Source organism: Cryptomeria japonica, chromosome 11 (assembly GCF_030272615.1).
Source record: "Cryptomeria japonica chromosome 11, Sugi_1.0, whole genome shotgun sequence".
NCBI lineage: Eukaryota > Viridiplantae > Streptophyta > Pinopsida > Cupressales > Cupressaceae > Cryptomeria > Cryptomeria japonica.
The window spans coordinates 255924471-255950959 of NC_081415.1; the positions used below are offsets into that span (position 1 = coordinate 255924471).

The 26489-nt window shown below is 37.5% G+C and overlaps 1 protein-coding gene across 1 annotated transcript in view; it reads left to right on the top strand.

Annotated features, from left to right (window-relative positions):
* Positions 1-288: 288 nt before the first annotated feature.
* LOC131069681 (heat shock 70 kDa protein 17) overlaps positions 289-26489 on the top strand; it is a 51183-nt gene continuing 24982 nt past the window's right edge. Inside the window, exons 1-2 of the mRNA XM_058005195.2 lie at positions 289-1660; positions 5645-5877. Of these exons, the coding sequence (XP_057861178.2) occupies positions 887-1660; positions 5645-5877 (1007 nt within the window). The 5' untranslated portion in view covers positions 289-886. The remainder of the gene's footprint in view (positions 1661-5644; positions 5878-26489) is intronic.

The following is a 26489-nucleotide window of genomic DNA, read 5'->3' on the forward strand; positions in this document are numbered from 1 at the left end:
CCATGTTTTAACTTTCCTTTCTTTAATTGTATTTTCAAAAACAAGAGCTCCAACAAATAAATATTGCTTAACCCAATATTTATCAAAATTTTAATAACTTCCATAAGACAAAATAAAATTTCTATATTACTCGTTGACAATCGCTTTTCCAAATTAAAATTTCCACGGGCCAACGAACCTAATGTATCCAACACTTACAAACCCTCCATCGATTGCCACGTCGACAATAGCATGACGTGGCACCCTGCTATTGGCCAAGCCGCGTGTCTTTGGCTTCTTACTAGTCTCTGCTCTGCTGCGCTTTTCCCTCCAAGAGCCCCGTCATTTACTCATAAATCACGTTTCGATTTTAGATTGCTCTGGGAGGTCTCATGTTCGAATCTCTCTGATTTCTACCCGATCCAGTCCGTTATTTATTTAATCAGAGTGCAGCCAAGGAAATAAACCAGTTGGAAACAGATCCGGATCAAGATAATAAATTCCGAGTCAGGTAGATCAGGCTTTATGGCATAGGATTTTAGTTTTCTCATATGAAAACCTCTGCTGTGGTTCATCAACCGTGGGTTTCTGTCCTACAGTTAAGAATCATATCATTCGGTTTCAAAAGCATTAATTTTTTCTCTAATCTTGTGTGTAAGGGATCCGAAAAACCGTTTTTTGGGGGTGATCGGGCGGCGGGGCTTCAATTCTTTAATTAAACACTTCTTTGACGTTTCTAGATCTGTTCAAGATAGATGCATCGGTGTTCATATTGATCATTACTTCTTTAAACTTATTTCCCCAATTCAGGAAGTTGTTCATGGATCGAGCCTTCTCATTTTAAAAACTTAACTTCTCATATCGAGTTAGTTAAACCCTAGAAACCCCAGCATTTGCATTAGTAGGGATGGGGTTTGAATGGTTTTGTCGCAGAAGTGCTATTTTGGTGCTATTCGCTTTTTTGTTGGCAATTGCACCTGCATTCTGCGCGGTATGTAGCATAGATTTAGGGTCAGAATGGATGAAGGTTGCAGTGGTAAATTTGAAGCCTGGACAGAGCCCAATTTCCATAGCAATAAACGAAATATCGAAGCGGAAAAGCTCTGCTCTTGTTGCATTCAACGGAGGAAACCGCCTGGTGGCTGAGGAAGGCGCAGTTATCTCTGCCCGTTATCCAAATAAAGTTTTTATGCACACCAGAGATATGGTGGGCAAATCCTATGATCAGGTTAAGAAGCTTGCAGACTCGCTTTACCTTCCATATGACATAGTCGAGGATTCTAGAGGCGCTGCTGGCATTAGAGCAGACGATGGCAATTCTTCCACTTATTCGGCAGAGGAGTTAGTTTCAATGATTTTGGGTTATGGAAGAAATTTAGCCGAATTCCATGCCAAATCCCAAATTAAGGACGCTGTAATTTGTGTGCCACCTTTCTTTGGACAAGCTGAGAGGAATGGAATAATTCAGGCAGCTCAGCTTGCTGGAATCAATGTGTTGTCCCTGATTAATGAGCATTCTGGGGCAGCTCTTCAGTATGGGATTGATAAGGATTTTTCGAATGAGTCGCGGCACGTGGTGTTTTATGACATGGGTGCCAACAGTGTTTATGCTGCTCTTGTTCATTTCTCTGCATACACAACCAAGGAGTATGGCAAGACTGTCTCGGCCAATCAATTTCAGGTATGTTTACATTCTGAATGCCAGTATTTTGAATAAATTGTAGTTCTGCATTGCAACAGTATTTACAAATCGGACTTTCTGCAGTGCAGCATTATGAAGACATTTTTTTATGAATTTTTTTGTTACTGTAGTAGGTAATGCTCGAGTAATCCTTTAATGGTCTAAGGGGCTAATTCTCATTTTAGTTATTTCTTCTATGACTTTCCTCTCATCTTCATTTGTAGTAATCACAAGACAAGGTGAGGCACACGGCACCCAAGCACTTCTGAATGATGCGAGCACTGGAGGAAGGAAGATGTTAAGACACATCAATCCGTGGGCTTCCACAAAAAGCTTGGCTCCAAAATGGCATTTTTAAAAACTCATAACAGGATTTATAGCCCGGCGGGTTAGCTTCAAGAAATATCACATAAAAAACTTTAACTAATTCCCCACATATTAGTGAGCAAACACACTTCACATGGCTGTTTGATCTGATATTAGAGTCTTTTTTTCAATGTTTTGTTCCCTTCACTTTAAATTTCCTAAATCCGGATGTTTAAAACAGTTAAGGGAGACCAAGGACATTAGTTTTCAAGGTAGGAAGAACAAGAATAAACACCAAGCAATGAAATGGATGTAGATGTCAGTTTGATACACGACAGTATTTAAATGTTATTGTCTTTAACTCATACATGTTGAAATTGTTATATTCATTTTGTGCCCGTGTCTGTGATTTTTCTCCTTTTGTCTGTTCCTCTGTTATAATATAACAGATTCATCATTATTCTAACTTATTTCACACGACAACCCAGAAAAGGATGAATCTCCTTCTAGCTATCTATCTGTTTAACTGTAACAGAGGAACATCTTTCTTTATTTTACTCTTACTGCCTAACTCAGATAAGGATACATCAAAGTGTTTGTGGGTCTCATAGCCATAAAAGGTTTCTGCCACAACTGCATTTGTCTGTTTATGATATTATGTGAACTGAGGTCTCAAATATTTTTGTTTGATAAATTTGTTTTCAAATGTCAAATTGGATCAGGGATTAACGATTTTTTAATTTTGTTTCTGAAGATAATTAGGGTTAGTGACTGTGTTCCTGCAAAAGTTGGTGAAAAGGTGAGCCCTAACTGATATTATACATATTACTAATCAAGAAAAGTCTCACTAAATATACAAATGATTCTGATTAGCTTCAATCCTCAGGCTTATAATGATTCTCCATCAGATATGCCATCTGCTTTGACATTTTTTGAAGAAATCCACAATAGTTCTCAATGGAAGGCCTACCTAGCCACCTTTCTCGGGTTGGAATTCATTCTAGTTACTCTAGGAAATATCAAAGACACCTATGTCACATGTATATGCATTGATTTTTAGAAGTGTAGCTCTTAGCTGTCTCAAACTTTGGTTGACCAATTTGCTGCCCTGTAATACTCTTGAGATGTTGCATTTCCAGTATTCCTTGCATTGACCACAGGAATCAATCCTTTCCTGTCCCGCATTTTGTTCTTTCCTTGCAACAGTTCATAGCATCCATATCTTACAGCTGGTACAATATGTTTTAGCCACCTATCTTGCTGACTGATTTTAGTCTTAACACAGGTGAGGGAGAGGTGAGCTTCATGTCATCCCGTCTGCTGTACACTACACTGTAAATCTAAACTGCACTCTTTTTAACCAAGTATAGGCAGAAGTCAAATGATACCTGGTACAGGGGAAACAGATTAGCACACTTCCATGTGACACCTCATTCTAAAGGTTTATTTTCACAAATAGGCCCATATCTAAATATATTACGTCCTATTCTTACTCGATTTCGCAATTGTTGCTATATTAACAGATGTTGGATACATTTATTTTACAAAGGAGAAAATGGAGAGAAAGCAGCCTTGTACTGGTCTTTGCACATATCCACCTCAAGCACGTACACTCTCAATGTAGAGAAAGTGTCAGAGCAGCTCTCAACTGTAGATACATAATCATCTACTCCTAACATCTCATTATCCTTTATTCACTAATCTCTCTTGGTCAATTAGAAATTAGGACTAGCAGCTAGGGGGGGAGATATTATAGTTTCCATGCATTCATATATTGTAGACCTTCACATTGATGTCCATTTGAGGATTTCTTGGTACATGTAAATTTCTTTCATACCATTTATATGAAAAGTAGAGTCAAAGAGTTAAACGTGAGGAGCCAGAATAGCAGGCCATATTTGACCACTAACCTTACACTCTCATTAATATTCATTCATCCCTTTCCAAAAAAGTAGTAATACAATAACCATTTGAAGATTTCTTGGTACATGTAAACTTCTTTCATACCATTTATATGAAAGGCAGTGTCAAAGAGTTAAACGTGAGGAGCCAGAATAGCAAGCCTTATCTGACATTAACCTTACACTCTCATTAATATTCATTCATCCCTTTCCAAAAAAGTAGAAATACAATAAGAAATCTCATAACCACAATATCAAGTCCTGCATGTATCTATCATGCACTAATACCTTTTACATATCCTCAGGCCCCACTCATCCATATTTACCTTGCCCGCAGGTAAGGGAACAAAAAATATGTTCCTACTCTCTATCTCTCTCGATTTTACAGGAAGATGCAGAAATGATGCAATCCTCCTATTTAATCCCATTTTCATCCTTTTTTTCATTCTTTTTTTAATTTATGAAACTTTGTTAGTTCCTAAGAAATAGAACCAATAAATTCCTCCCTCAAATGGCATTTGTAAAAAATACAACAATGCTTCAAGGACATGATGAGAAAGTAAAAAGAGGAGTCCATCCTTTACATAGACACACTCACAAGGTGCTATGCCAGTTCTATATGCTCAACTGGAAAGTAGAGTCAGTTGTTTTATATGCATACAATTTTCTATTGATTTTTATTGATGGTTTGGACAGCTTTCTAGGATATGGAGGTATTCAAATTTCACAGGCATTGCCTAGTACCACAAAAAAGAGTATATTCATATTCTAGCTCAGTTTTCATTTATCCCTGCCACAAAACAATTCAACCAGTTTCTCACAATCCCTACATCAGCCCATAATTGTTTGAGTCTGAACTTACACAACATGGAGGAATTAGCTTACTTTCTGCAAGGACAGTTTGATACCCAAATGAGCTGCTATCTCCTTGGTTTCCTGAACCATAGTTCAAATCTAGTCCAAGATGAGTTGCCTTTGAGTGAATGTAGTTAGCGACCAAAGCTACTAAACATTGGATATTACCTGTGTCAAGACAGCCCGGAAGCTATTTAGGGCCCCTGACTTTGTTCTTAAACTATGTAACAGATTAGCAGCTAAGTCTGCTATTTTATTTCCCTTCCTCTTGGTGTGTCAAATTTTTGTCAGTTCCAACTGTTTGGCTAACCACAAGGTGTCTTCTACGACTTACTCAAGATGCCAGCTTGTGGATGATTCTCCATTTATCACCCATATTGTAATTTAAGAATCATCTTCCACGGTCAGCCTTTTCTTGCCCTTCATTGCTGCAATTTGAATTCTTTAAGTAGAGACATCTCTTGAGTCTGGTTATTGGTATCTTCTCCAATGTCTAGTGCATACGCTAGGAGCACCCGATGGATTTAATCTCTAAGCACATTTTAGCCAGTAGTTGGGAGGGTTCTCTATTGCTGCTTGGTTGAAATTTGTTTTGATGAACCTGTGTGGTGGAAGGAACCATAACACTTTTCTCTTTACATGATTCTTGATACGAACTCCATTATTAGGAGAAAATTTAGAGACATTAGCTTTATCACCAATTTGACACCAAACCAACATCACTTGATAGTTCAAGAAAGTAGTATTCATACCAATTTAAGTAGTTTTTGTTTTTTTCTGTGGAGTACTCGATCAATAGGTCATGATGCCGTTAGGATTTAGATTGTTCAGAAGTTTCCGTATTTTCTTTGTTTTATAGATGTTAGTTTTTTTATTTTTTATTCTATGAGATTATAGATGCTATTTTATTTTTCTGTTACAGGTTAAGGATGTTAGATGGAATGCAAAATTGGGTGGGCAAACTATGGAATTGCGGTTAGTTGAGCATTTTGCAGATGAATTTAATAATAAACTTGGGAATGGAGTAGACATAAGAAAATTTCCTAAGGCAATGGCAAAGTTGAAGAAACAGGTAAAGCGTACGAAGGAAATTCTTAGTGCCAATACTGAGGCTCCTCTCTCAGTGGAGTCACTTTATGAGGATACAGATTTCAGGTTGGTTCTTATCATATTGTTGCTTTCTCTTTTCTCCTTGTAGTCTGTTATTTGTCTTTCTTTTAAAGTGGGAAACCACTGTAAAGCTTTGTGTTGAATTTAGCACAATATTTGGCGTCTTATTCAGACAAATTTAGCTAAGTGCTCATAGTTAATAAACATATAGAGATGTGTACCAAGCATTTTCCATTGTAACATGCATGCAATTGAATTGGAATCCTTGCTTTGTTGCTTATGTGATGGGAAGAATTTTGAGTTCTCTGACAATTCAATGTACTAGTATTAAACCTTTTAGTTAGTTGGGCCGGTATTTAGGGAAGCAACACACCTACCTATGTAATGGCCCTTTCTTGAGATATTCCTTATTTTAGGTCCGCAAACAATATTATTCACTAAAAACTGATATTAGTAATATTAGGTAACAAGAAATCATGATAATATATAAAACTATGCATATAGACATCATAACATTTAAATAAATAATTCATAGCATAACATTTAAATAAATAATTCATAGCATCATTAGCATTTGAATCAATACATCATGTGTAATGTCCCCTATTGGGGTATACCTGATTTTTGCTCAAAAATAACAATTCCAACAACTTAATTTGTTTACAAATAATGTTCTATAATTAAATCATTTAGTAATTATTGAATTCTTAAAGTAATTAATTATAACAAATATCTCCTATTTGGATTCATTTTATAATTTTCCTCTCCTACAATCAACCATAGTAGGGATTGGAAAGGAAAGCATGATAGGGCGCTTGAAGATTGCTAATCACAACTAAGCCCAAGAGTGCGGAACGTCTAACCAAGACAATTTGATCCCTTGGCCCACATGTGGTAGGAACTCTCACCTATCCAACATGGGGTGGTGTGCTTATGATGTGGAAATCGGTTTGCTGCCTCTCCCTAACTGTCTCCTTTCTAACCCATACACGATTGCTTCTAGGCTATAGTTTCACTTCCACAATCAACCATAGTAGGGATTGGAAAGAAAGGTATAATAGGATGTTCGGAGATTGTTCATCATAACTAAGCCCAATAGTGCAGAACGTCTAACCAAGACAATTCAATCCCTTGGCCCACAAGTGGTAGAAACCCTCACCTATCCAACAAGGGGTGGTGTGTTTAGATTGTGGGAACCAATTTGCTGCCCGTCCCTAACATATTTCCTCCAATTTCACATATGATTGCTTGTAGGGCAAGGAATATATATAAATTTATTATTTGTAGAAATATAAAGAGATTAGCAATATATATATATATATAGACACACACACACACACATGACACATGCACATGCACGTTCATGTCATTCATTCATATTTCATACAGATCGCTTGCTGTATTACCAGCCTGCTGATTGCTGATTGTAGATTTGTATATCTGATCTGCTCTCTTCAATGAGTGCAGACATACATACACATACACATATACATGTCATTCATTCATATATCATACCAATCATTTGCTGTATTACCAGCCTGCTGATTGCTGATTGTAGATTTGTATATCCGATCTGCTCTCTTTGATGAGTGTAGTTTTTTGTTATAAATATATATAGATAAACTTCTAATCTTTTTCGATGTCTTTCTTGGATACATTGTTCTTTGTTTTATATCTCCCATTTGGAGGGAGTCACACCTTTTAATGTGGAGGAGTCACATCCTTTCTTTTGCAAGGGATACATCCCTTCACAATTGGGTCGCTGCTCCTCATTCTCCATTTATTTACTTTTAGTCATACCCTTTAACTAAACTCAGTTTGTCTCTTTGCTATAATCTTTAAATCTGGGTCAGTCTTTGAATTCCCATTAATTTTCTTGCCTAGGGTAAGGTCGGCCCTTCTGAATATTGATTTGCTTGCCTAGGGTAAGGTTGGGCCTTTTTGGACTATATTTTATTTATTATCTTTTGTTCGGCCCTGCTCACCTGAGTTTATGGCTGCGGTTCTATTTATTGATGGGGACATGACATCATAATTTTATTTGTGTTCAATACATCATAGTGTAAACAATATTCAGTTCAATACATTGTAATACAACCCTCAAAACCAATCACATAGTGAGATTCTTGGAAATACTTGCAAATAGCAATATTAAGGTGGGTCATCCTCAATATTGCGAAGAGCATGTAAGGGGGACCATTCTCAAACTCTCAATTTACCCTGGAGGGGGGGCATTCTCCTTGATCAAGCCAAAGAGCACAGAAGGTTGGTCATCCATTCCACCTCCTAGCCCACGAGCATGGAAGGCTGGTTGTCCATTCCATCTTTGGGTGAGGTACTTGATAAGAGCGTGAGAGGGGGGGCATCCTCTCATATCTCATGCACTTGGAAGGGGGGCCATCCTTCCTATTTGCAAGACAATTCCTTAAATTCAAATTTGGTTGCTTTAGGGATTTGTTAAATGATTGTTAAATATGTTTTGATGGATTGGCAAGTTCCTTGAAAAGTGTCTCAATAAATAATTTTCTGCTGTATATATTTGATTTCTGTTGTAATTCTTTTATATTTTATTCTTTATTTTTTGCTGGATCAATTGATTTCTAAATTCTTCAACTGCTCATTTTATGATCTTCTCAAATGAGATTTCTCCCCTTTAATATCTTCCTTATTGGGTCATAGCCCTTCATTTTGTTAGGGAGACCTCTCTTCATGTAGTGCAGCCTTGTGTTGATGTTTGGTAATCACTGACTTAATACAATTAATCTAGTCAGCCTCCTTTGATAAATTGACTTTGAAACGTTTCTTTTTGTATATTATCCCAGTTTGCCTCTTTATGCAATCGCCTAGGGAATATTATTAATTGTGGCTGCGATTTGTTTTCTATAAGCAATGTCTTCATGGTGGGGGCATGACAGTCCACAAGCAATTTTAAATTAGGATGATCAAAAACTTTTGCTCCTTCCCAAGGGCATCTTCCATAGGAAAATTCTTCCATTTGACTAAGTATTTTGGAATAACCTTATTCCTTTATTTCTTCTCTCATATCAATGATGGCCTTAGGTTCCAAAATGAATTTTTCTTCGTCATCAAGTGGAGGTAACTTTGGACATGGTGTAACATTTTTTCTTAGCACCTTCTTGAGGTGAGAATACATGGAAGATATTACGAATTTAACTATTCTCCGGTAACTTCAACTCATAAGTGACATTGTCGACCCTTCTTTTAATTTTATATGGCCAATAGAATCGTGGCTTGAGTTTCTCAGCTCCACTCCTCTTTATAGAAGATTGTTTATAGGGTTGCAATCTTAGAAGACTAAGTTTCCCACTTCAAATGTTCTTTCAATTCTTCGATGATTAGCATACATCTTTTGTTGATTTTGTGTGTCATGCAAGTTGTCTTTAAGCGTGTTTAAAATATCTACACTTTGTTGCACCAAGTCTCTTGCTCCCGGGACTTGAATTTTGGTAAGAATCAAATCTCCAAATGATATTGCCTTATGCCCATATAATGCCTAGAAAGGACTTATTCCTATCATCATGTGATGAATGGTATTGTAACAATACTTCCTGAGATGTGACCATTTGATCCATGCTATTTGCTCTCTTGCGACATAGTCTCATAAATACCCCTCAAGCTACTTGTTTACAATTTTTATTTCTCCATTTGCTTGTGGGTGATAGCTTGTGATGGTGTAAGTTTGATCTCAACCAACTTGAAGAGTTCTTGCTAGAATAGACTTAGGAATCTACTATCTTTGTCACTAACAATCTTCTTGGGTAGCCCATGTAATTTGAAGATTTCCTTAAAGAAGAGACTGGCTACTTGTGGTGTTCTATATTCAAAAGATATGGCATGGAAATGAGCATACTTGGTTAGTCGATCCACCACCACTCATATACAATCGTTCACTTGTATCTTTGGAAGTCCTGTAATGAAGTCCATTGAAATGCTCTCCCATTTTTGATTGGGTATAGGCAAAGGTTGTAGCAACCTTGCAGGAAATGTTTTTTCCACCTTGTTTCTTTTACATACCATACATTCCCCAATATACTTCAAATATATCCCGCTTGAGGCTCTTCCAAGGAAATCTCCCCCTCGCTTGTATATAAAACAAATGCAGAAGCATATGGATTTCAAAGAATTGATTGAATAACAGAATGAGCAAGATGCTCATAAATAGTACAGGAGTATTTACAAGAATAGCAAGTTTCTAATAAGAAACTGTTGATAAGATCGTAGAAGATCTTACTAAAAAAGAATATACACTATTGAGCATTAATACTAAAATTAACAATATTTTAATACTCTAATACCCTCCCTTAATGCTCAATCTATTAACTACACCTATAGACCCCCTGAATTTTACAAATTTATCAAGACCAAGGGGCTTGGTGAAGATGTTTGCTGGCTGCTCCGAGGTAGGAACATACAGCAATTGGATGGATCCGTCTTCAACCAGCTGTCGAATATAGTGACAATGAGTTTCCACATGCTTGGTTCTTTCATGGAAGACTGGATTCTTGGCGAGTTTGAGCACTCCCTGATTATCACAGAACAAGGGAGTAGGATCTGCCTGGGAGACATGCATATCCGCAAGCATTCGTCGAAGCCAAACCGCCTCACAAGATGCCTTAACTGCTCCCCGATACTCTGCTTCTGTCGAGGAGAGAGCCACTGCCTGCTGCTTTTTACTAGTCCATGTGACAGCACCAGATCCCAAACTAAACACATACCCTGCTGTAGACTTACGGTCATCAACCGAACCTGCCCAGTCAGAATCTGTGTAGCCACTGAGTATAGGATCAGAACTCCGAGTGTACAAAAGTCCATAATCAGGAGTGCCACTCACATAATGCAACACACGCTTCGCTGCTATCCAATGATTAGCCTTGGGAGCTGTCATGAAGCGTGAAATGTAGCTCACTGCAAAACTGATGTCAGGTCTAGTGGCAGTAAGATAGATGAGACTGCCCACTAGTTGCCTAAACAAAGATTCATCCACAACTGGTGAAGATGACTGAGCTGAAAGTTTGAGCCCGGGTTCCATAGGAGTAGAGGCAGGTTTGCAATCCTGCATTCTGAACCTGTCCACAAGACTTTTGGCATACTTGGACTGAGAGAGAAAGATACTGTTCTCAGTCTGCCAAACTTCAACTCCTAAGCAGTAATGTAGAAGTCCCAAATCTGTCATATCAAAGGTGCGGCATAAATCCTGTTTGATCCCAGTGATCAAATGTGCTGAACTGCCAGTAATGATTAAGTCATCCACATAGACAACCACAAACAGAACATCATTACTAGTATGCTTGATATACAGGTTTGCATCAGATGGACTCCGTTGAAAACCATGATCTATCAGGTACTTATCAATTTTCATGTACCAAGCCCGAGGAGCTTGTTTTAGACCATAGAGTGCTTTGACTAGTCTACAGACCTTCTGTTCTTGACCAACAACCTTGAATCCTGGGGGTTGCGTCATGTAGACTTCTTCCTGTAAGTCACCATTCAAAAAAGCACTCTTGACGTCCATCTGATGGACTTTCCAACTGAACTGGGCTGCCAAGGCAAGAACGAGCCGTATGGTACTCATTTTGGCCGTAGGAGCAAAAGTCTCCTCGTAGTCAATGCCTTCTTTCTGTGAGAACCCACGAGCAACAAGACGAGCCTTATACTTGTCTAGGGTTCCATCAGCTTTGTATTTTACTTTGTACACCCATTTGCAGCTAATGGGCTTCTTCCCTGAAGGAAGATCAGAAAGGGCCCAAGTGTGATTCTTCTGAAGACTCTAGAACTCAGCTTCCATAGCCTGTTCCCACTCAGGTATACCTTTAGCCTCTGAATATGTCTGAGGCTCAAAAACACTGTGTATGTTAGCCATGAGAGCAAAATTGACTGTATGCTGCTGTTTGCTCTTATTACGAGAGGTTCTACCCTCAATGAGCTCAGTATCCCTGAGATCACCAATGGTCTTGGCCCACCATTTAGGCCAGAGAGTAGAAGTGCTAACATCTGGAGGAGCTGGAAGAGGCTCAGGATCAGGAACAGGAGCAGCAGGAGGAGGATTATTCTCCGGAGGAAACTCAGGTAGTGCATCATCGAAAATAGATTCTGCATCATCCCTCCCATCAGGCGAACCTAATTGAATAAGAACACTGTGAGGCTGATCCTCAGAACACGGCTCAGAAGAAGAAGACTGAAATAATCCTCTGTCTTCATCAAATACAACATCACGACTGTAGATAAGACGTTCAGTGTCTATATCGATCAGTCTGTAGGCCTTATGGTGATCACAGTATCCTGTCATCATGAGTTTCTGACTTTTGGAATCCAACTTGGAGCGCTTAGCATTTGGAATCCAAACATAGGCAACAGAGCTAAAAACCTTCAGGTGGCTGATCTTAGGCTTCCGACCAGACCAAACCTCTTCTGGAGTCTTCCCCTTAACAACTTGAGTAGGGGAACGGTTAAGGAGGTAGACAACTATAAACACTGCTTCAGCCCAATACTTATTCGGAACACTCCTGTGTTGTAACATAGAGCGAGCCATCTCAACAACCGTACGATTGTGACACTCGACAACACTGTTTTGCTGAGGAGTGTAGGGTGTAGTCAATTGGCGTTTGATGCCATGGGTATCACAGAAGTTGGAGAATGCAGAAGAACAAAATTCCCCCCGTTATATGTCCAAAGAGTAATGATGCTATGTCCAGACTCTTTTTCAACAAAGGACTTAAACTTCTGAAAGATACTAAATACATCTGATTTGTGTTTAAGAAAGTACACCCACATCTTTCTACTAAAATCATCTACAATAAGCAAAAAGTATTTGCAACTAGTAACAGAAGATGTATTCATAGGACCACAAATATTAGCATGAAGTAATTGAAGTACCTTAGATGCGCGCCAAGACTTTCCATGTGTGAATGAAGTCCGATGCTGTTTGCCAGCTTGACAGGCACCACATACTCCAAGATGCTGAGTCTGAATATTAGGTAACCCTGAAACAAGTCCCTCCCGAGATAGCTGAGAGAGATACTGAATGTTGAGATGTCCATATCTCTGATGCCACAAAGTGTTGAGAGGAGAAACACGAGCTGCCAGAGCCACTTCAGGAGAATCACCAGTGTCAAGAAGCCTATATAGGCCATGATCCTCTAGACCAACAGCGACAGTAAGACGAGTCTCCCGATCAATGATGGAACACTTGTGAGCACTGAACACCACATCTAGCTGAGGAGAATTTCTCATAATCTGACTGACAGAGAGCAGATTAAGTTCCATACCAGGAACATAGTACACATTCAGGAAAATGAGAGTCCTGCCACCAGACTGTATCTGAACAGTGCCTCTGCCAACAACTGTATACTCCTCACCTCCGCCAAATACAACAGAATCACTGAAAGATGAGAAGTCTGTAAACCAATCACGCCGATGAGAAAAGTGACGTGATGCACCAAAGTCGATGTACCAAGCAGAAGACCTGGCATGATCTGAAGACCTCTTAGCCATAAAGGCATAAAAGGCAGACTCCTTCTGCTCGGAATGTTCAGCAACATGCGCCTTCTGGTGTGACCCTCCCTGCTTCTTTTGTTTAGAAGCGAGCCTCTGACGGCAATCTTTCTTCATATGGCCGTACTTGTGACAGTAATTGCATTGCACATTCTTCTTCTTAGCACCATCCTGTGTCTGAGAAGAGCCTTTCTACTGAGAAGACTGAGAGGACTGAAATTTGCCTTTATCCTTGTGAAAGGATTGGGCTGTGAAGGCATTTTCCGAGGAGGTTGACGTAGTACCACTACCAAACTGTTGTTTCCAGCGATCCTGTTGTAGAAGTTTGGTGCACAATTCTGAAAAATTCAGATCAACATTTGTGGAAGTAATATTGAGGGTCTCAATGAAGTGTTATACGATTTCGGAAGACTTTTCAGAGTGATTACTACCATGTCTTCTTCCTCCATAGTCCGACCAATAGCTTCAAGCTGATCTCGAATGTCCTTAATCCTCGTGAGGTGTTCCTGTAAGGACATACGTTCATCCATCATAATGGAGAACAGCTAATTCTTTAGAAAGAATGCTCGGCTCTTGTCGGATGTCTCATGCAATTCCTTCAGATGCTTCCATATGTCGGAAGTTGTCTTGCCGGAAGGAATCTACGGTAATTGATCATTAGTCATTGAGAGTTTGAGAAGCATAACTGCCTCCCGATTGCGTTCACAAAACTTATCTTGATCTGCACCAGGTGTACCAGGACTGAGCTCTTTTCCCAAAACAAGCTAGTCAAGACGCCTATATTCAAAAATGGTCAACATACGCTGTTTCCAGATGTTGTAATTGTGGCCATTAAAGCGTTGACTGCCTTCTAACATCAGATTGGTGAGAGAAGCCATTTGCACGTTTCCCAATGTACTGAAAGATGAGAGAAAACCCAAAAGGAATCTGAAAACCAAATTCAAATCCGTTGGCTCGAAAATCGAGGCACGGAAAACGATGCACCTAGAAAAATCGGGCAACTACCTAGATTAGGTTTCGAAAAACCCACCAAGAATCTGCAAGAAAAATTTATTTTCGATGAAAACTTGAAGGTAAACACCTTAATCGAAAAAATTAGAGGGTCGTGGAAGCCATGAGATGCCCAGAAAATTTGCAGACAGAAGAAACTTTGGCACAAGGAAGAAAAACGGGAGTCGCGGTTGCAAGTCGCGTCGCGGCGAGTGTGCAGGTCTCGTCGCCGAGGGTGCAGGTCGCGTCGCAGTTGCAGGTCGCGTCGTTGAGGGTGCAGGTTGTGTCGCGTTTGCAGGTTGCGTCGCCGAGGGTGCAGGTCGCGTGACGTCGCGGACACACAGAGGTCGCAGACGCACGGAGGTCGCGGACAGACGGAACACCGAAGCAGAGGTCACACGGGAGTTACAGAACAGAGATCTTGCGGGCACAAACACACAGAAAAGAAAACCTTGCGATAGCCCCCACACAAAAACGTGAATTATAGGTCCTCACACACAAACGTGTATTACAGGTCCTCACACGAAAATGTGAATTATAGAAAAAAAATCCGCCCAAGATCACTACCGCTCTAATACCATAAAACAAATGCAGAAGCATATGGATTTCAAAGAATTGATTGAATAACAGAATGAGCAAGATGCTCATAAATAGTATAGGAGTATTTACAAGAATAGCAAGTTTCTAATAAGAAACTGCTGATAAGATCGTAGAAGATCTTACTAAAAAAGAATATACACTATTGAGCATTAATACTAAAATTAACAATATTTTAATACTCTAATAGTATATTCTATATTAACCTTGATGTCCAACTAATGGAGTATTGTGGTATGTCCTCATAATCTTTTCTGTCATTTTCAATCTTGCATAAGATATATTCTATGTAAATGAATGAGTTCCTCCACCACCTTGCGTTTGTTGTCTTGTAATTTTCCTTCCAATATGTCATTTGCCAATGCATCCTTGGCATATTTAGCAAGTACTGAATTCTTCCAATCTGTCGAGATTTCCATCATAGAACGTATATGATGTCGTTTAGATAAAGAATTGACCACAACGTTATTCTTCCACTTCATGTATTCAATGTCAAAGTTATAAGCTTTCAATTTGCTAATGCACTTCTACTGTCTATCATTTAGATCTTTTTGGTTTAAACAAAATCTTAGGCTGTTTGGTCGGTCTTGACAATAAATCTTCCACAAAGCAAGTATTGTCTAAACTTGGCTAAGGCATGCATAATTGCTAATAATTCTTTGTCATAAATAGAGTAATTCTTCTCCGTCTCTTTAAGTTTTCGCCTTTCAAAAGCTATTGGGTGTTTATTTTGCATTTGTATCGCTTCAATGCCTTCCTCTAATGCATCACATTCGAACTCAAAAGGAAGAGAGAAGTCTGGAATAGCTAACATTGGATAAGAACTCATAATTTCTTAAAGTTTGTCAAAAGCTTGTGGGGCCTTCACACTCCATGTAAAAGCCCCTTAGTTAAATCTGTTAATGGGGCCATAAGCCTTGAAAATCCTTTCACAAATCTTCTATAATAGCTTCAGAGTTCTAGATATCCCCTTAAATAGGTTAAAGTTCTTGGTCTTGGCCACTCTCTAATTGCCTTGATCTTTTTTTCATCCACATTCACTCCTTGGGCATTGATTTCGTACCCTAAATTCAAAATTTTATCTATCCCAAATTCACATTTGGACGCTTTAGCAAATAACGGTTGTTGTTCAAGTATCCCCAAGACTTCATCAATATGCCTCAAGTTATCCTCCCAAGTTTTACTATAGATTAATATATCGTCAAAGAACACCAAAAAGGAACTTCCTTAATTGCTTGCTGAATATGTGATTCATGCAAGATTGAAATGTGGCAGGGGCATTAGTTAGTCCAAAGAGTAGGACTAGGAATTGCCCAAAATGACAGCTAAAGGCTGTTTTTGGAACATCTTTTCTCATTCTTATTTGATGATACCCAGAACGCATGTCCAGCTTGGAGAAGTGTAATGCCCCATATGTCCAGAAATGGTATCTATTCATATCTTGATACAGTCCTAATATGGATTATATCAGACGTGGTACTCATGTTGTCTGTAGCTGTATTCATAGAAAAAACCCTAAAATAGTAGATTTAAAAAACTCAAAATCAGACCTAAAAGTCCTAAAAAATGTTCTAAAACAATGATATGTTGAAACCCACAACAAATGTAAATTTTGAACTGCAAGCAATGGAGTATATGCTAATTTATTTTTCCCACATTTTTCATTCTTTGTTAATGTGATGATTGGGTCATTGTCATGTTTGCTTCTGCATTCTTACATTTCTCATTTTAGCGGTTCTCCCTTGTACTTGTCATTGTTGCTTTTGCCTCGATGCACTATCATTGATAAAATCTTTATGATTAAATTATTATTATAATTATAAATAACCTAACACCTTTTAGTGGTTAGGTTAGAATCTGAGTAAAGTTAAATACTTAGAAAATCACTTTTATATGTTAGTTGACTTTAATAGGTAGCTATAATGTTAGATCCTAGGTTAGATAATAAACTAAATATTTAGTTAAGGATAATTTCATATGTTATATTATTATTATTATTATTAATATTATATTAAGGTTAGGATAATAAATTTCTAATAGTTTATAATAAATATCTAATATTAGATTACTTAATATTGAAAATTAAGATAAATATTCATATTAAGTTATTCAATTTAATCTTATACAGAATAAAAAAAATCCTTTTATTTTATAATTTTATATTAGACTAATTTTAATCATGATATAAACTCGTATGATTAAAGTTTGAACTTGGTCATGATTTTTTAATAGTTTATATTTTTATAACTCAACATTAATTCATTCAATTTAATTTTATACAGAATTAAAAAAAAATCTTTTGTTTTATAATTTTGTATTGAACTCATTTTAATCATGCTATAAATTCATGATTTTTAATAGTTTATATGTTTGTAACTGAACATTTTAACTTAATTTGAATTATGGCTAAGTTACTGAATCAAAATTGGGTACGTGGGTATGGTATGCTGGTTAGAAAAAAATTGCTTTGGGGGTTGGGTATGTCTGCACAAAAAATATATAAAAATTATAAATATATAAATATTTATAGCCTAAAAACATGAATTGAGCATAGAATATCACATATCAATATATGTTAAACAAAACTACCATACATCTAATTTGATATCAAGTCAACCTTGAATGTCATGATAGATATTGGGAAATGACACAATAAATAATTTACATTGTTCAAAAAGTGTAACAATATTTGGAACGTGAAACAATTTAAAATATCAATTCTGAAATTGTATATATAATATTATATTTTAAAGTTTTGATATCAAATTTACATTATGATAAAACAGTATATAAGTATTACTATACATAATTTGGTGGCATGAGTAGAGATGTTGCAATTGGCATTACTCCTCGTTTAACCTTGATCTATCGGCGTGCCTACCTACATCTATTGAGTTGAGTGATCCCTAGTGAGTGTTTTCCAATCATTCGACCCCCCCTATTTATATGTGATGCGGTCAAGTGTGAGTACATAAATCTAAGTCAAAGCCCTTGATGTAGATTCAGAATGAAGAAGCTCCTAATGAATGTAAGTTAAGTTAATGTAGATCTATATACACATAACTAAATTATATAATACATAAATATAAGCACTTTTCTCTTTCTTCTGTCCTTTACATGCTGCTTTGTAACTAAATAAAATTTGTATTTAAATGTGTTTGCCTAATTACAGCCCCAGACTATTTGCAAGCACTTTTCTTTTAAGTGTTTTTTGAGTATACAATCTGCGAAATAATGTGGCTGTTTATGGGCATTTAGGGTCTTGTCTACCAAGACAGAGATTACATTAGATGAGCAGCAGTTCCTAGTTATATCAGAAAAGATCACCTGTTAAAAACATAGCAAGCTAAGGTATTCGTTTTTACAACTGATAGCCATACTTCCCCAAAACTATTGATCCAACTATTAATCTCATGAGCCAATAATATTGTTACTACATTCTGCTTTATGATATTCATATGTGCCAAGAGGAGGCACAGTCAGATTTGGATCTACATTTTTGTATACAGGCTCGTAGCTGGTCTTTTCCTTCTTGTTACCTTCTTCAAAATCTGGTTTAGCAATCTTTTTCTCTTCCATGAAAATTCTTCAGCAGCTCCAATTCTTCCTTGTTCAAATTGTTCCTTCCTTGTGGAAAAAAGTGTGCCGAGTTTATTATTATATCTGTTTTGTAAACTATTATGAGGCCTCCTTGCAGCAGTATCATGAAACGATATTTGGGAATTACTAATGCCACAGAGACCTGAAACATAACAGTGAGATAGGTGAATTCACTATGGAACTCAGTAAGATGCCTCCTTTTGCCTTGGAAGACCTCATCATTCCTCTTCTTCTAAATAAACCATAGAATCTCATTAGTAAACACAAGCCAAAATTTATTCCATTCAAGATTAAAAACATCAACATAGCCAGCAAGAATCTCATGCCATGAAAAACCAAGTTTCTCAGTCCAAACCACAGGAAAACCAAAAACAAACACCAGATAGCAAGTGCATATTTGCAATAAAAAAAAGATGCTGAACAGTTTCAGGTAAAGCAGAAAGGATCACAGATTCTGGTTGACAGTCCATAATTATCACAAAATTAAAAAAATGCATTAAAAAATATGCTGATATTGGAATTGACTTGGATTCTATCTAGTTTCGAGTTAAAATTGCCACCTCGACATTGAAATCACCCTAGCATGCTGTTTACCATTTCCAAAATTTTCCACCTAAAAAAATTCAAATTTGCTTGATTCTGTAGGTGATTTGGATTGGTACTCAATTGCAGTAAAACTCGTACCTGGAAATAGCGCTATATCTAGCTGATTCAGTAACATAGAGTTATAATACATTTTAATGTTAGTCCATTCAACTTAATTTAATATGAAATAAAAAAATCCTATTATTTTTTATTTTCCAAAATGCCAATCGTCCAAAGAAGCACACTAGTCTCTAAATACCAACATTGTTGTCACACAAGTAGAATTGATTAGCTTTCATGCCTTAAAGAAAAAAGGGTTGAAATATTGATATTTGTTTTGGGAGTGAACGGGGCTTAGGGAGGCAGAAAAAGCCTGTTAGTACTCTCAATATGAAGGTGCTGGTGAGCAAGTTCAGCTGGGTTAGTATATTGAGCCTTTGAGGGATTGCCTATTTCATATGGTTCAACGTTCTAGAGATTGATAGTTACAGTCTCTTAATATGTTCCTAATCAATATATCCTAATTATGGACTTAATATTGCACCCACAAAACATTGTATTGAATTAACGCATCAAGGAGACATCTTTGTAGCGATATAATAGAATTATATCTAAACTCTCTCATTCCAAAACAAAAAGTTAAACTTATCACTTAAAATTCCGTGATTGAGAATTAGTTTTGAGATTAATAGATGGCAAACTGAACTCCCATGTATATATAGACTGTTGTAATTTCTAGAGGGACAACCTTTGAAAGATGAAGAACTTTACATGATCAATTAAATCATTCTTTCAAATCATTTTTTTGTGCGGGCCTGTCAAGCATCTTGTCTGCTCCCATTGTCAGTACAAGTGATAGAAGATGATTCAAACAATGCATCTTGAAAGAACTACATATTTTGTTTTCATCAATGTTTTAGAATGATCCATTATCAATATGTGAGTAAATGACAGTAGGATTGCAAGAGTAGCCAATTGTAAAATGTCAATGGAAAGCAAAGAAGACATGGAACCAAACTTAATGAAGAGGGGAAGGAAACTGTTATATAGTTAATTTAATTAACAAACAATGAAATTAAACATTAGAATTTAGAAGTTTAAAATAATTAAGAATTAAAACTTCTTCAAAATTATTATAACAAATAATGTGCACACCTGATAAAATGTAAAAGTTAGATTAAGAATTAAAAATTCTTCAAAATTAACAAACAATGAAATTAAACATTAGAATTTAGAAGTTTAAAATAATTAAGAATTAAAACTTCTTCAAAATTATTATAACAAATAATGTGTACACCTGATAAAATGTAAAAGTTAGATTAATTTTTTATTCAAAAGATCTGGTGAACCTGAGGTTACCAAATCCAGCAACTTGACTCTTATTTTGCAGCTCTTGGGAACTCACTATAAACTATAATTAAGCTATCCTCCTTTTCTCTAAGGAGGACGTCACCCCTAAGGTCTTAGTGAGTTATCCTTGATCTAAGTATGTGTTTTGGGGTCTGTTGTGACCTTTTCACACATTGCCCCATTGCAAATGGGGACCCCCTCTTTCCTGCTTTCCGCTTTTGTTAGTTTAGGGTTTTTGGCAGTCATGTGGCAATTTTTGAGCTTTTAGCGCTCAAGCCTCATTTTTGATGTGGTCATGTTCAAAGGTCTTCAATGTGCTAGCAAATGCTAATTTTGAGTTTTCAAGTCAATAGGATCAATATGTAGAAAAAATGTCAAAATATTAAAGTGATCCTAAGCTTTTCTGAGTGTTGAGGTTGCAACATGCTTTAAAATGTGAGCATAATGTGTTTAAAATGTTGCAAAATGGTGTGATTTTTGTGCGCAAGTGTCAAACGCCCCTATAGGAGTCGTTTTTCCACTCCTAGGAGGTAAATTTAGTAAAAAATGCATAAAGTCTTGATGGACTCCTATTTTCTACTCCTCAAATATTGACGAAATGTTAAAAGTCTTGATTGAAATAGAATTTCCATTGCACAAAATGGTTAAATTTGACGAGTCTGGGCTTTTAAAGTGTGAAAATCATCATAGTCCCGATGGAAGACTTTTTTCCTGTTGAGACATGGACGAGCTAGGACTCAAACCTAGGACCTTCCATACGCTGCTGGAGTGCTCTACCACTGAGCTACTGGCCCCTCTTGGACCAGTCCATCGTTGGTCTGGGTGTGGCTTATTTCCAACATCAACACCCCCCCTTAAGCCACACCTCTCGTGTGCTTGGGGCTCCTAGCTTGGACCTGGCTCTGATACCATGTTGAGACATGGACTAGCTAGGACTCGAACCTAGGACCTTCCATACATTGCTGGAGTGCTCTACCACTGAGCTACTGGCTACTGGCCCCTCTTGGACCAGTCCATCGTGGGTATGGGTGTGGCTTATTTCCAACACCAACATTTCCCCCATGAAATTAAGACATAAAAGTGAAAAGTTTCGATGGAAGGCGTTTTTCCACTCAGTTATAGAGATGAAAATGATGAAAGTCTAGATGGAGCATGAATTTCCACTCCATTTTGAGCAAAAAATGTTGATTTAATGATGAAACTGGACATAGTCCTGATGTGGTGTGTTTTTCCACTACTAGACTTAATTTACAAGTGGTTTTGGGGAAAGTCCTGATGAATCAAGAATTTCCACTCAGGACAAAACAAAGGATAAATTGAGTCCCGTTGGAGATTGTTTTTCCACCAGGCCTACAAGAGAAAATGCATGAAGAATGTGTGTCCCGATGACCCACGTTTTTCCACTCAGAGGTAAAATGACCAATTTAAGTGCAAATTGAGTGTCCTAATGAGGTTCGATTTTCCACTACAGGGAAAATGATCAAAATAAAGTGAAATAATGACGAATTTGAGAGTCTTGATGGAGGTTGATTCTCCACTTGGGATAAAATGTGAACAAATAATGAAGTTAAGGTGACTTTATGGGGTTTGATTTTCCCTTGGAAGGTATTATGATGGATTTTGATGAAGTCTTTTTGGAAAATTGAGTCCCGATGAAGGGCGAATCTCCACTTGGAGGTATTTTGCATGGATGTGATGAAATTTTGATGTCCAGATTAGGGTCGATTTTCCTCTCAAGCTATAATTATCAAGGTGGGATAAATTTAATTGAAAATAATGTGTCCCAATGACCCATGATTTTTCCCAAGGGGCTGGAAATCAGATTTAAGTGTGAAATTTGGGGATAAATGTGTCCCAATGGAAATCAATTTTCCACCATTTGCATTTGGTGGATAAACAAAGTGAAAATAAAGCTAAGTGTTCACATCCCAATGCATATCGATTTTCCTATGTGGCTGGTAAGTGCAAATTTTTATCCCACATTGGCTTTGTGGTGACTTTTCAAGGTAAAAGAGTGAATATAGGGCATGTTGACGTGTTTTTTATGACATCGTCGAACACAAAATAAAGTTACCAATGGTCACCTTACTCTCTCTTGATCAAATTGCGATTGTGTGCTAAGATTGCAAAGAAGATTAGACAATCAACTCCAAGGTTCCTATGTGCAACGGACGTGACTCAATTGGCTGATGTGATATACTGGTAATTCAAGGGGCCTTATGTTTGTATAGTTCTTTCACTTCTTTATTGTGGTGTGGAACTCCCTCAGCGGATATGGCAATTCTACGATGCTTTTGCTTAAACTGAAATGAACCGAAATTAAAGGGGAAGGGGTTAGAGGATCTAAATCTACTCCTAAGGGTAGTGATACCAATGGATAGTGCTCTGGTGGACAAATTCCAAATAAACCAAGCTCTGCTTCGCCAAGATTAACTACAACTCCGCAAGAATTGGTGCAATCTTTTGAGGATGTTGAAGGATTTTCACATTGAGAAAGTGCATTTGAATACCCAACACGGTGCAATCCAAACGACTATTCACAATCAAACTTAGCATAAATTTGGGGTTTCGGGCTAACTTTACACTGCATCCTATAATCAACAAGATGCAAAAAGTATGAACCATGGAAATTCATCAAACACTGTTACATTCTTCATTGAAATCAAAGTACTTTATCTAACAACTGAGAAAATAAAATTCTACTCCGAGGAAGGTTCAACCATGCAAGTTTTGAAATATTAAATTAACCATCAGAGAACAATGTTTCATTGTTAATATCTAAAAAACTTATCGCAACAATTTCATACCTATCTCCCCCCACTTTACAAATGAGGGGGTCAAGGCTTTATGCCTTGTCTACATGCAAAACCCTAATTAGGGTTTACCCCAAAAGATTCTCCACTCATGATGCAACAAGGTGGGAATCAACAGTTAATGACCCATCATGCCCATATACAATTAATTTTATGCACCTAAAATAGCATCCATTGTGCATTAAATGCACCACTTCTTTCAAATTCGCCCAATGTGTAATAAATGCTCCATCATCTCCTGAATATGATAGTTACATGCGATAGATGCTCCACCACTGCATTAAGTACAACGGCTGCCATGCAATGAAATAGCCACCACCATGGTCAAATATTCCAGCAATGAATGTTCCATTGACTCAACATGCGCTGACCCGATTACCACTTGGTGAGAAACCCCCAGAGAGAGAAAACTTAAGGAGAGAAATTTTATCCATGAAGAATTTTCTTGAAGTTTTTTTTTTTGAAATTTCCTTGCTCTGGAGGATATTTTTAATGATTTTCCACCATCTCCTATTTTTTAAGGAATTCTTGATTTCTATGGTTATCCATGGACCCCTAGTTTTGGTGCCCAAACTCCTCTTTTAGGCGCAATTTTACATGTGTGAAGGAATTTTGACTTTTGAAGATTTTCCTTGGAGATGTGACTTTAGCCACCTAACTACCTTGGGTGGATTTTTCACTGAGTCATGGAATTTTGATTTTCATTGACTTTCCATGACAATGGAGTTTTAGAACCCTACTCGCTTCTAGGGCGGAATTTGGACCTAGAGATGGAATTCCCTTTGTTGAGCATTTTTCATGAGCATGAGATTTTAGTGCCCTATTCCAGGTATGGGCACTATTTTGCCTTGACTGTGGAATTTCATGCCTTGTTCATTTTCCTTGAGGCCCTTATTTTGGTGCCATGACTTCTTCTTGGGCGCTATTTGGACTTGAGAAGGAATTCACAAATTTTAACTTTTCCACAAGCAACCCTATTCGGCGCCCTTCTCCAGATTTGGGTGTGGGTTTCATCCAGGCAAGGAATTTGGAGTTTTTCAAGACGTCCTTGACTTTTCAAACTTGATCATTTCTGGATGAAGTGAATTATGCCATACTTGGGACATTTTTCAGGTTTTCCACTTCTGGAAGGTGAGCCCACACTTAGTCATTTTCTTGACTAGTAGCCCGCTTTTTCAACTTTCCGGATTTAGGAATGATCGTGAATGTTCAATCTTCATCGTCTGCCTGCAAGGACTTGCCACAAGTAGACTTTCCAAAAATAGAAACTTTTTCGAACTGTCATCATTAGAGCAAAACAGGACACATGGACACTTTCTAAAAATAGAAACTTACTAAAAATAGAAATTACTAAAAATAGTAAGTTTGATTTTGGTTAAATGAAGACATTTCGGGAGGTAGTGAAATCCCTAAAAAATAGCAACTTTCTATCCCTAAAAAAAATAGGAACTTTCTAAAAATAGAAAGCTGCTCAGAATTCACTCAAATTTCATTGGGAGGTTCCTTGAAAGGTCCTGATTCCAGTTTTATGTTCAGTTTTTCGAAAACTCTGATGGAAACCCCTAAAACAGTCAAAGCAAGCCCTAGACTTAGCCAAAATTGCTCAAATGAAAAGCAGACTTGATCAAATTGAACCCACTCACTTGCAGAGGTGGAGGAGACTGACGAGATTGCTGCAAAAAGACCCAAAGAACAAAAGCCAAAAGACCAAGAGGGCCTAAAAAATAGGGGGTCCCCATTTGCAATGGGGTGATGTGTGAAAACGTCACAACAGGACATAGCCCAGCAACTATTTTATTATTATTAAGTGGCTGATGTGATGTTTGGGCGGCTGGAATAGGGAAGATTAAAGGTGCTATCATTGGAGAGGTGTGATTTTGTGCCCAAGGCACCAAGATCGCCTTTGTTAGAGAGGTTTGTAACATTGAAAGAGACGCCATTGCTGGTCCAAGACGCCATTACCAGATGTGAAACATGTTATTTCCAGCCACCTCCTAGAGACAAAGCGTTGTTTCCAGCCATTGTCTATGCCCAAAACGTGGTGACTTTCAGCTGATTGGGTGAAATTGCTTCATGTATAGGTGTGGCGCCATGATTATGAGAGTTTCCAGCCATTGAAGTTCAGTTTGCAGAGGTGTTTCAGACCTTATACTCCGAAAATCAGACCTGAGATAACATTTTGACATCAAGACACTTCATTTTCTGAGTATAGAGAGGTGTATTCAGGCTTAAGTAATCATAATCAGACTCATTCCAAGTCTGAAATTCAGGTTTTTGGAAGGCGAGATGTCTTATTTTGATCGAAATTCCCACATTTTTTAGAATCCGTATCACATATTGTTTAATTTCTGATTTTAATGAGCTCATAAGTTTGAAAAGTATTAGAAAGTCAGAGCTTAGGGTAATTCTGAAATCAACTATTAGAGTTATTTTACATGCTATTGACTTCCAGCTTCGTAAAGGTGCTATGTCTAAAGCAGGGATAGCTGTGAGGAAGATTCAATTGACTAATGTACAAGAATGATGCTACTTGGAGTCAAAAATATCTTTCAGATGGAAGAAAATTGGAGATACAAACATAGAGTACCTAGATAGGAAGAGGATGAAGTGGAGATTGTATGGAACGAAGCATCATACATCATGAAGAGTGGAATTTACCACACAACTGGTTTTTCACCACCTATATGGTGTAATGAACAAATGGTTGAGTGTGCAAGGCACTATGATCCACAAACAAGAACAATCAAAACACTTAAAGGGTTGGTGCTTGCATACCTAGCTGAAGAGTCAATTGGGGAGGCATTTGGAATCCCTAGATATCAGGACATGCAAGAAAGAACCAAGGAGGATGCCCAAGCTAAATTTGAAAAGGGATCGGAGTCATGTTTGATAGTTATCAATAACGAGTGGGTCCTTGAGACAAGGCGTCACCACTTTAAGTTACCTAAGAGACTTATATATTTGGACTTCAAAAAGGAGTACAAGGATTTGATATTTCTACTTGTTGATGTGTTTTTTAGGCAATTCTAACACAAAATAAAATACCAAAGTATTTTACCCTCTTTTAAACAAAATCACCTCAAATGCTAAATATTTGATCAACTAAGAGGATTCCAAGGTTTCTACGGTCAGTACTTGACATGTGGGTAACTCAATGGTTTGATTTGAATTGCTATTTTCACAAAGGGACTTATGTAATTGTTCTTGAAA